General features: G+C 40.1%; 1 protein-coding gene and 1 long non-coding RNA gene across 2 annotated transcripts; both read left to right on the plus strand.

The window, feature by feature from the left end:
• Positions 1–30: 30 nt before the first annotated feature.
• On the plus strand, positions 31–3,205 carry LOC113467718. Its single transcript, XR_003391687.1, has 2 exons — positions 31–266; positions 2,924–3,205. It is a non-coding gene; the product is annotated as an uncharacterized LOC113467718 (long non-coding RNA).
• Position 3,206: 1 nt separating this feature from the next.
• LOC103509831 (ribosome-releasing factor 2, mitochondrial) lies at positions 3,207–11,098 on the plus strand (the record flags this gene model as incomplete). The annotated part of the gene is made up of 10 exons (XM_017444329.2): positions 3,207–3,423; positions 3,753–3,905; positions 4,428–4,562; positions 4,707–4,742; positions 5,128–5,180; positions 6,048–6,150; positions 6,420–6,566; positions 6,828–7,117; positions 9,852–9,998; positions 10,766–11,098. Coding segments are annotated over 10 exons (1,452 nt in total), but the record flags the coding sequence as incomplete, so codon positions are not given.
• Positions 11,099–12,350: the final 1,252 nt, after the last annotated feature.

Consider the following 12,350-nt stretch of genomic DNA (forward strand, 5'->3'; position numbering starts at 1 on the left):
CCTCTGTCAAACTTAAATAATAATAAATATCCTCAGGTGAAAAATTGAAAAGTGAAACTGAACTGAAATGGTAAAATAAAATCAGTTAAATCAAAATCAGTAAAATGATAGATACCTAGGCTGATAAGAGCGGTTTCCCTTTATAATGGCATTTAAATATTTCTTCCAAAAATCCATACGCTAAGAGGACCATTTTTGGATTTATAAAATCTGTCTTGAAATGAGAACCTTGTGATACTAGCCCATCAAGTAAATAATCAAGAAAGGTAAGTATTAGGTTAAATTTATGTTCTCAGGAATGAAGGTTCTAGTTTCACAACTGAATAACTAGTAAATCAGTCGACTGGTCGACTCTATGATGTTGGGAGTGACAGAAGGGGATTTGAAGAGGTGTATTAAATGTGTGTTTTTTTTTTTTTGGTACTTGTGCAGAAGTCGCGTCCGTGGAATATTGCTACCAAAGGAAGTGGCACAAACGAGCAGTGACCAGTGTTATTACCTATAGGGTTAGGTTAAATTAGGGTTGCCAACTTTTTTTTTGGCATATACGGTACAAACTAGCAAAATGGTGAAAAAATACGGATTTCCCGATTTTTACCCGGAATACCATTCTCTAGGTATAGAAAATAGACATTTTATTCATAACAGGATATACTTGTAGCTTTTGACTCTTGAAACAAACCTAAGTCAAGTGATATCATAAAAACAAACATTATAGTTTGTTGTGAACTGACCATTCTGAGTGGTTTCAATTTAACTATATAGGAGCTCAGGGAACGGATCAATGCAAAAGTAAGGTCAGTGCATATTCCACGGGAAATTCATTATGCAAATGGAACAAACAATAAGTCATGCAAATGCTGCCTCATTTGATTAGTGCAATTGTTTGTAGTAGATAGATTAATTGAGGCCACCTTCAGTTGAACAAATAAAGTGAAAAGTTTTATAATGATAATTTTGCATTGTTTCTTGTCTGGTGATTTCATGACGACAATTTTCAAATGGTTTGTCCAATATTGATGAAATTTTGGCATGCACTTTTATTATCAATGACATTCTATCATGGAATTTTGGGCACAATCAAACCTTTGGAGGGCCCGTAGATGCTCTTTTTCTAAGCTAGTTCTACAGGTCACTGAGCCACTAGTGATAGCTCTTATCAAAATATTCTCTCCATCGGTAGAGTGCAAAACTTGGATTCAGAGTCAAGTTCAAAGGGGGTAGTTGAGAGTTGAGATGTTCGCAATGACAATCTGCTATTAATCTGTAGTCTCTAATCTACTCTTTTCATTGTTACTTACCAATTAAAGTCGAATTTGGGCAACAAATAATCCACAAAACACGAAAATTATTTGACAAAAAGCCCAAAACTTGGTCGAAAATCGAAATATCAGCTGTTTTCAAATTGACCCGCTTCAATTACAGATAAAAAAATAAACAAACCGGAACGCATTTCTCTTTGCAATCTACGGGGTTTCAGTCGATGGCGGCAAAAATTTGAAAATATCCTCAAGTGAAAAATTGAAAATGTTAAAAAGTGAAGTGAAATGAAACTGAATTACCGAAACGGTAAAATGATAGATAGGCTGATAAGACCGGTTTCCCTTTATAATGGCATTTAAATATTTCTTCCAAAAATCCAAACGCTCAGAGGACCATTTTTGGATCTATAAAATCTGTCTTGAAATGAGAACCTTGTGATACTAGCCCATCAAGTAAATCAAGAAAGGTAAGTATTAGGTTAAATTTATGTTCTCAGGAATGAAGGTTCTAGTTTCACAACTGAATAACTAGTAAATCAGTCGACTCTATGATGTTGGGAGTGACAGAAGGGGATTTGAAGAGGTGTATTAAATGTGTGTTTTTTTTGTACTTGTGCAGAAGTCACATCCGTGGAATATTGCTACCAAAGGAACTGGCACAAACAAGCAGTGACCAGTGTTATTACCTATAGGGTTAGGTTAAATGCAAGAAGGAGTTTTCACAATTAGAGCAGTGATGAGTGTTATTATAGGGTTAGGTTAAATACAAAAAGGAGCTTTTCTTTTCCATGGACATGACTTCTGCATAATTACCTTTTTTTTTTAAATCAAACTGTTATGTTTAAGTAATTACTAACTCATTTTATTTCAGGATAAAATGGTCAGCAAACTTCTCTTGTCTGCCTTCTTATCAAGGCACTCTAGATCAGTTCCCTTCTACTTTCAAAGTTGGTAAGTGATATTGATACATTGTTGAAATAATGGGACTAAGTACCTGTCTTACCTTAGCAGTACTTACTTCTGTAAAGACATCGAAGGATCCCAGATACTGTTACTGGGCGTCCTAAGGGTTTTAAACCCCAATCCTTCCAACACTGGAGATAGGTGCCTTTCCTATCTCACGGACATGGAAGTAAGTACTTACTTTCCATGACCAATTTCAGTGGTGTAGTGGTTAGCACGGTAGACTTTGAATCTGGAGGTTAAAATTTTTTCACTTTGGTGGAATTCGAACTCAGCACCTCCGGGTCAAGAATCAGTGCTCTTGACCTCTTGGCCACAAAGGTATAGGGTCTTTTTTTTTTTTTTTTTTTTTTTTTTTTGTTTTTTTTTCTTTTTTTTTTGTAATTTTTTCTGTTTATTAGTCAGTTCCCGTATTTTCCATAGATTTGGAAAAAACCGGAACAAAGGTGTGTTCCGGCGGAACATTTGATTTTTGACAAAAATATGGATTGTTCCAGGAAATAACGTACGGTTGGCAACCCTAGGTTAAATGCAAGAAGGAGTTTTCACAATTAGAGCAGTGATGAGTGTTATTATAGGGTTAGGTTAAATACAAAAAGGAGCTTTTCTTTTCCATGGACGTGACTTCTGCATAATTACCTTTTTTTTAATCAAACTGTTAAGTACGTTTAAATAATTACTAACTTATTTTATTTCAGGATAAAATGGTCAGCAAACTTCTCTTGTCTGCCTTCTTATCAAGGCACTCTAGATCAGTTCCCTTCTACTTTCAAAAATACTACAGCAAATATGCAGCCACCAAACCAATAAAAAGTGTCAAGCTCAATAGCAACATATCAAAAATACGCAACATTGGAATATCGGCTCACATTGATGCTGGGAAGACAACAACGACGGAGAGAATGCTGTTCTATTCCGGTCTGATAAAACATATGGGAGAAGTGCATGATGGCAACACTGTCACAGACTATATGGAGCAAGCACTACAGCAAAAATGTAGCCGCCAAACCAATAAAAAGTGTCAAGCTCAATAGCAACATATCAAAAATACGCAACATTGGAATATCAGCTCACATTGATGCTGGGAAGACAACAACAACGGAGAGAATGCTGTTCTATTCCGGTCTGATAAAACATATGGGAGAAGTGCATGATGGCAACACTGTCACAGACTATATGGAGCAAGAGAGGAATAGAGGTAATACATAATGGTTAGTGATTTTGCTACCAAATCTATTTATCTAGGTATTACATAGGTAAATAATTGACTTAATCATCTTGAAAAATAGAAAGACAGTTTGGGTAGATAAATATTTGGAGGGTTTTTCTACGGACTAGGTATCAGGCTTGCAAGCTCTCAAAAATCCTGGTAGATTTTTTTTTTTTTTTTATTGTAGAGTGCAGTCAACCTCACGGGAAAGTATAATGTTCATGTGAGCAAGTACTGAGTATGTAATATTACAAAACAGAAAACTATAGTGATGACATTTCTTTTTCTTCTTTTTTCATGTTTCAATTTTCTTTCAGGTATTACCATCAGATCAGCTGCTGTGAGTATTAACTGGCAAAACCATGTGATCAACATCATTGATACTCCTGGGCACATAGATTTCACCATGGAGGTGGAGCAGGCTCTGAATGTAATGGATGGAGCCGTCATTATTCTTGATGCATCAGCAGGTAGCTAGGAGCATGGCAATGTTTGTTATACACAAAATGTTTCAAAGCTCTTCAATCAACTTTGTACAAGTAGGTAGCATACTAGGGTTTCACTCCAGAGGCTCCAGGTTCGATTCCTGGTGGGTCAAAATTTTTTTGGCTTTGTGCCTCTTGTACAAGTAGGTAGCATACTAGGGTTTCACTCCAGAGGCTCCAGGTTCGATTCCTGGTGGGTCAAAATTTTTTTGGCTTTGTGCCTGGAGTTTTGGCTGCACTCAGCCTCATGACGACAATGTAGTAGCAATGAGTGATCATTGGCTTACCAGAGTAAAAAGAAAAATTATAGAAATGAAAGATATAGAGGCTCTTTTTTTATATCTTACCTTACTCTTTATACCTATACATGTGTAATTAAAATTACCAATGAAATCCAACTTTACTCAGATATAGAGGCTCTTTTTTTATATCTTACCTTACTCTTTATACCTATACATGTGTAATTAAAATTACCAATGAAATCCAACTTTACTTTATCTTCTCCAGGTGTCGAAGCCCAGACCCTCACAGTGTGGCGACAGGCAGACAAGTTCTCAATACCACGACTAGTATACCTCAACAAAATGGACAGACCAGATGCCAACCTGGACCTGTGTGTCAAATCCTTACGAGATCGCTTTGGTGTAACGCCGTTTGAAGCCCAGACCCTCACAGTGTGGCGACAGGCAGACAAGTTCTCAATACCACGAATAGTATACCTCAACAAAATGGACAGACCAGATGCCAACCTGGACCTGTGTGTCAAATCCTTACGAGATCGCTTTGGTGTAACGCCGTTGGTACTCCAAATCCCCATCATTGGTAAGTGATATTGATACATTGTTGAAATAATGGGACTACCTGTCTTACCTTAGCAGTACTTACTTCTGTAAAGACATCAAAGTAGCCCCGTTACTGTTACTGGGCGTCCAAAGGGTTTTAAACCCCAATTCGTCCAACACTGTGAGATAGGTGCCTTTCCTATCTCACGGACATGGAAGTAAGTAGGTACTTACTTTCCATGACCAATTTCAGTGGTGTGGTGGTTAGCATGGTAGACTTTGAATCTGGAGGTTAAAATTTTTTCACTTTGGCGGGATTCGAACTCAGCACCTCCGGGTCAAGAATCAGTGCTCTTGACCTCTTGGCCACAAAGTTATAGGGTGTTTTTTTTTTTTTTTTTTTTTTTTTTTTTTTTTTTTTTTTTTTTGTCGAATCCCGGACCCTGTATTCTTCTGCTCCATCGAACCACCGTCTCAGGTAAGAAGAAGAAGGAGGAGAAGAAGAAGAAGGAGAAGAAGGAGGAGAAAAAGAAGAAGAAGATGAAGAAGAAGAAGGGGAAGAAGAAGGAGAAAAAGAAGAAGAAGAGGAAGAAGAAGAAGAAAAAGAAGAAGAAGAGGAAGAAGAAGGAGAAAAAGAAGAAGAAGAAGAAGAAGAAGAAAGAAGGAGGAGGAAGAAGGAGGACTATCAAACCAAATCAAGTCATGAATTATTTGTGGTAAAGCAGACCTTTTTCACAACTTTAGTGGATATCACAGCATTACTAAGTGCCTCCTTAGCAATCAATGTCCATATTTCAACAATCTTCTTACACTGGTAATGCCGCCACTGGTCGCTACATGATTAAAGTAGCTACTCAATTGTCCTCACGTGGCTGAGTACACCTCAATCACCAAGCACGGAGCCGAAAAAAAATACTACCCCGCCGGGAATCGAACCCGGGACCTCCGGCGTGCAAGCCTATTGTGATTAAGGAACGCGGTAGCGCTCCGCCCCGCCAAGTCAAGAAAGTTTGACCGCGCTACTAGAGATATACGCTACCCACTAGGCTTGAAGAATATTACAATATTTGGATCTTCTTTTTCTTCGCCTTCTCCCGTGTACAGACAGGGTTGGCGTTTTTCGTCAGCTTCTCAATCAGCCCTAACTAGGGTGACTGCTTTGGGCTGACAATTGGTTTTGGCTACAAATTTTACGAGTGGATGCCCTTCGCACTCAACCTTTGCTATTTCTTTAGCAAGGAAAAATCAGGCCGGTATACTCCCTGTTTGAAGTCCCCCAGCCAGACTTGTTATTTTGCAGTTTCGCATTTACCTATTTTGCAATAATCTTGTTTGATTTCGTCAGAGTACACAAGTAGCGTTAGAAGAGGCCCTCAGTCAGCTACAGAGAGAAGATCCAAGCTTGAGAGTAGATACTAGTCCCGATACAGGACAAACTGTGCTGGGAGGTGAGTGAGAACCAAATTAGAACTTGAAGTCATTATTATTATTCTTTTTTATAGTACTTAACAGGTCAAAATTCATCTTAGGATGTCAGACCGAAATGTCAAATATAATAAAGTAAACGGTTTCCATTTTATCGTCCTATTTTGGACTCCCAAAAAAAATCCATTTTATAGCCCAACACATGTCGTAAACGACCTAACGGAATAGCCTCAAGATTTAATTGATTCTTACTTTTTTTAATTTGATTTGATTGATTTTTGATCTATTCTAGGGATGGGAGAGCTGCACTTGGAGATCATCAGAGACCGAATACTGACCGAGTACAAAATAGAAGCTGACTTGGGACCTCTGCAGATTGCGTACAAGGAGACTGTATTGTCCCCTGCTATGGCTAGTCATGAACACAAGATCAAAATAGGCAAGTCCTTCTGTCTTCGCTTTCGGGACGATAAGACCTTAGCAGTTAAAACCTCCGTGGCCGAGTGTGCGGACAATTGAGTAGCTACTTTAATCGAGAAGCGACCAGTGGCGACATTACCAGTGTAAAAAGATTATTGAAATGTGGAAATTGATTGCAAAGGAGGCACTTAGTAATGTTGTGATATCTACAAAAGTTGTGAAAAAGCTCTGCTTTACCACAAAGAATTTGAGATTGTCCCCAATTCTAACCTTCTTACAGGTACTCAGGAGCATCGTGTCCTCATCAAACTGTCCGTCCTACCTACCACGCCTGGCAAGCCCTTCCCTCTGGTTTCTCTCGACACCGACCCTGACTACTCCGAGAACACAAGCCTTATCTATCCGCGCCGGCTACAGTGTATAAAATCAGGCGTGGATTCAGCCCTCGTGTCGGGACCCAAGCTAGGGTGCCCGGTGGTAGGTGTGCGAGTCCTTGTGCATTGGTTGGAAGTGGGGAGACACACATCCGACCCTGTTATTTCTTCGTGTACTACACAGTGTGTACATAAGGTAAGTTAATGAGGATTTCTGTATCGTAGCACGCCCATCCCGTGGTATATCCCTCATCAGATTGGTGATGAGTGAGAATCAAGACCAGTTTTTAGCCTACTTCTGTGGCCAAGTGGTTAAATTGCATTGCACTATGCTTTGCAAACACCAAACTAGTGCAACGCACATCAAAGGCATTCGCCAGGAAACCGCCACCTCTCGGATACCCACAAACCTTTGCTGCAATGTTCAAAAACTTTGCTGCAACTTTCTCAAACACGTCCAAACTAACGAATTTCATTGCATTGCATGTTGCATTGCACAACAAGCCTTTTTTTTATTTTCTATGGTAAAGATACTTTTTATTCTGAAGATTTTCCTGCTGGATTAACCTTCAACTTTAGTGTCATACCTTGCTTCAGCTCCATCAATCACTATCCCCGTCTTAAACTCTACAGAGTCTTCACCTATCTGCAGCACAAGATAAGCTTTTTCTTCGTCTTCCTATTTCCCCTTCGAGGAAGATCCTATTCACAACTTTCACCTCATTATTTATTTATTTATTTTATTAATACACGGGGTCACCCCCAATAGTGCAAAGGTCTTAAAGATATATGTACAAACTAAAAGAAAGGTATTCAAAAAATATATATAAATTAAAAAGAAAAGTATACAATACAAACTTACAAAGGAAGATATATGTACAAACTAAAAGAAAGGTATTCAAAAAATATATATAAATTAAAAAGAAAAGTATACAATACAAACTTACAAAGGTAGGGGGGGGGGAAGATTCATAAATACATTTTATGACAGGAAACGGTCCAACAGTCTGGTTTTACTAGTTGTATTTTTCTTTCGAAATTTTCCCTCTTCTGAAGCTCGTTCACCTCCTCCTTTGGTGTAGTACAGGCGTTATCACGCCAAAATAGGAGAAACGAGCTTTAGATGAAGGAAAATTGGGAAAATAATATACAGCTATTCTATTCTATTCTATTCTATTCTATTCTATTCTATTCTATTCTATTCTATTCACAAGTTATACTCCATTGTTTATTCTATCTGTCTCTCAGGGCCAAAAGTTCTACAACATTCATTTGGACCAATCAGAGCAGATCACAAGACTGCTGCTAGCTGAGGCTGATGATTATAAGGAAGTGAACGAAATACAGTGTGGCAACATTGCAGATTTTTCCGGACGCTAACTCTCAACCTGTAGGTAGGTACTGGGTTCGAATCTCGGCCAGGGCGGAAATTTTCTGACCAAACTTGTCCGTTCTTGGATAGGTATAGATGTGAAGGTAGGTACACTTAAATAAAGGAGTGTTTCATCACCGTTTTTATTTCGTAGCAATGAAACAAGTGCTGCGTTAGACTCTTGTGGTCTGTGTCGTAGCATGCCCATCCCGTGGTATATCCCTCATCAGATTGGTGATGAGTGAGAATCAAGACCAGTTTTTAGCCTACTTCTGTGGCCAAGTGGTTAAGAGCAGTGACTCTCAAGACGGAAGTGTTGGGTTCGAATTCCGGTGAGGGCGGAAATTTTGAACAAACTTTTTGGTTCTTGGATAGGCATGGAGTAAAAGATTGTGCATTCAGGTAACGCGAAAGCGCTTTCAAGGTAGATTTTTTTTAAGAGGTTCGATAGTGAATTCCCGTGAGGGCGGAAATTTTGACCAAACTTTTCTGTTCTTGGATAGGCATGGAGTAAAAGATTGTGCATTCAGGTAACGCGAAAGCGCTTTCAAGGTAGATTTTTTTTAAGAGGTTCGATAGAGGGAACTGTAACTGTCAAGGTTTTATCGTCTCGAAAGCGAAGAGGGCAGACAAGATAAGAGAAAGCCAGCTGTTCCAAGGACGAATCTTATCTGTTTCGGATAAAATCCACCCCGGGCGGGAATCGAACCCGCTGCCTAGCGCTGACAAGGCAGACGCGCTACCCTCCAAGCTAACTAGGCTGGCTTTATGATTTCTCAGTCAGCTCCCATGGCGTAGTGGTCACTGCGCTCGCCTTGCACGCGGGAGACCCGGGATTGATTTCCAGTGGGGGACTGTAACTGTCAAGGTTTTATCGTCTCGAAAGCGAAGAGGGCAGACAAGATAAGAGAAAGCCAACCGTTCCGAGGACGAATCTTATCTGTTTCGGATAAAATCCACCCCGGGCGGGAATCGAACCCGCGGCCTGGCGCTGACAAGGTAGATGCACTACCTCCCAAGCTAACTAAGCTGACTTTATGATTTCTCAGTCAGCTCCCATGGCGTAGTGGTCACTGCGCTCGCCTTGCACGCGGGAGACCCGGGATTGATTCCTAGCGGGGTCAAAAAATTTGTATCATGCAAATGATTGATTCCGTGACTGACCGTTGCGGGGCCCACTCAGCCTCGTGAGGAAAATGAGTAGATGCCACCAGCATGGTAGGTAAAACATTAGGAGTTGGATTATTGCGATATGAATTTGGAAAAATCCTACAATGCTGCAGTGAGCACCAAAAAATTATAATAACACAAAGAAACGACATGTATTTTATATTTATTTTATGATTTCTCAGGCTCTCAAGGAGGCAGGCTGTATTCTCCTAGAACCTATGTAATATTAATGTGCATAGCGACCGGTGCCAGCATGGTAGGTAAACATTGGATTTTAGAATTATTGAGATATTGGGAAAATCCTACAATGCTGCAGTGAGCACCAAAGTTGTGATATAATAACACAAAGAAACGACATGTATTTTATATTTATTTTATGATTTCTCAGGCTCTCAAGGAGGCAGGCTGTATTCTCCTAGAACCCTACATGTACTTGGAGATCATTTCAGATGAACAGTATGTACATGGGATTCTAGCGGACCTGAGTAGGAGAAGGGCAGACATACGGTCTGTAGAGGATCGGGGTTCCAGCAAGGTAAATACCACTCTTAATTTAGATTTTCAATTCTGATAGCCTCCGTGGCCGAGTGAGTATCACACTAGGTTTTCACTCCGGGGGTTCCGGGTTCGATTACCAAACATATTACCTGCCTCGGTAGCGTAGTGGTCAAGACGCTCGCCTGGTAAACAGGAGGGCGTGGGTTCGATCCCAGCCGAGGCATGGAATTTTATCCTCATTTATTTGAGATTTTGACCACATAATAATGGAGCTCTAAGGGTTAGGTGTGTAGAAAACGCCTCCGGCGTTAACCTCGCCTAGTGGTTACCTTCCACTCAAGAGTCTATTATTATATTATTATAATATCAGTGCGCGTCCACAACGAGGAGCATAGACCCTGGACAATCCACCCTCACCGAAACCATTGACCCTTTCTCTTGGATCGGGGCTCCTTTAGTATGCGGCCATAACGGCGACCATAGACCATCGCAGATAAATATTATAAATGAACTCCCCATCCGTGGCACAAGCTCTGCTTATACGGATGGGTATACCATTTATATGAAAAATGTATGTTCTGAGTTTTTTGTCAATCAAATATAAATGGAAACTTGTAAAATAAATAATTCAATAAAAATACTCGGCTTAGTTTCTTGATTTTCTGCGCGGGTCGGTACCATGTTCAAGGCTCCGTAGAGGACGCTTTTGTTCATTAGCATGGTTTGTTTCTTTTCTCTTGGACAATGGTCGGTTCTAATTTCTGGACACCTACTTATTCTATTCTATCTCTACTTCTCCATCAGGTGATCATTGCTGAAGCCCCCCTGTCAGAACTGCTGGGTTATTGTCAGCGCGTGCGTACTCTATCTTCAGGCCGCTCGCACTTCAGCATGGAATTCCTCTGCTTCAAACAAGTCAGCAGTCAGAACGAAGCCCAGGCCGTGCGGAACATTACCGGGTTCGATCCCGTGTGATGGCGAGAAAATGAAAAAACGAAAAATTTAGAAAATTTGGCCGGGATTCGAACCTAGGACCTCCGAGTTGTGAACGCTACTCGAGATTCTAACTAGCGAGAGGTTCTAGAGAGATCAAAAAGAAAAACAGTCTCAGGAATTAAATAATAATGAATAGCAAAATATAAAAATATATTTCATTACACTTAATTTCCCGGGCACAATTCGACTGAGGCGCTTCTTGAAAATACCCGGGTATTTATAAAAATTGGGGGGTAAATACCCAGGGTATTTACCCCAAAAATAAGAAGTACCGGGGTATTTACCCATCACTACCATCAACCCTTTCTCTTGGATCGAGGATCGGAGCTCCTTTAGTGCGCGTCCACAACGGCGACCATCGACCATCGCAGAAAAAATACTCGGCTTAGTTTCTTGATTTTCCGCGCGGGTCGGTACCATGTTCAAGGCTCCGTAGAGGACGCTTCTGTTCATTAGCATGGTTTGTTTCTTTCCTCTTGGACAATGGTCAATGGTCGGTTCTAATTTCTGGACACCTACTTATTCTATTCTATCTCTACTTCTCCATCAGGTGATCATTGCTGAAGCCCCCCTGTCAGAACTGCTGGGTTATTGTCAGCGCGTGCGTACTCTATCTTCAGGCCGCTCGCACTTCAGCATGGAATTCCTCTGCTTCAAACAAGTCAGCAGTCAGAACGAAGCCCAGGCCGTGCGGAACATTACCGGGTTCGATCCCGTGTGATGGCGAGAAAATGAAAAAACGTGTGAAAAATTTGGGTAACTATGACCATAATTATGCTCCATATGACCATATGTTCGACCCCATATGGAACCAAATGGATGATGAAAAGAAAAAGTAAAAACATCTTCAATGGAAGAATTTGTAAACCAACCTTGTAAAGTACAAGTGGATCAATCATTACAACCAAACAATTGACTCCAATGAATTGGAGGGGTTGAGTAGATTGGAACACATCACATGTCTTTAGGCACACCACACTCCATTCGTCAAGGGTCTAGGTTTTCCTTGCCCTTGGGATCAATTTAATTTGAAGAAACCATTTATCGCTCCATCTGGACAATCGCGGGCTACTGTCTTTTCCCGGCCGCGCTCTAGCTGTTTGAAGTTGATGTGAGTAGCTAACTAACGAGAGGTTCTAGAGAGATCAAAAAGAAAAACAGTCTCAGGAATTAAATAATAATGAATAGCAAAATATAAAAATATATTTCATTACATTGAACAAGTATAATATTTTTTTGTTCATTTATAGGATAAAATGAGAAATACAAACTTGTTTGATATTGAGAGACTAGAATTCAGCTAAAACAAACAGTAATAGTGAAATATATTTTTGAGACAAAAAGAAAAATGTTCCAAGGCCTGATGTAATAAAGTCAGGTAACTACAGGAACT

Source organism: Diaphorina citri, unplaced genomic scaffold (assembly GCF_000475195.1).
Source record: "Diaphorina citri unplaced genomic scaffold, Diaci psyllid genome assembly version 1.1 scaffold533, whole genome shotgun sequence".
Classification (NCBI taxonomy): domain Eukaryota; kingdom Metazoa; phylum Arthropoda; class Insecta; order Hemiptera; family Psyllidae; genus Diaphorina; species Diaphorina citri.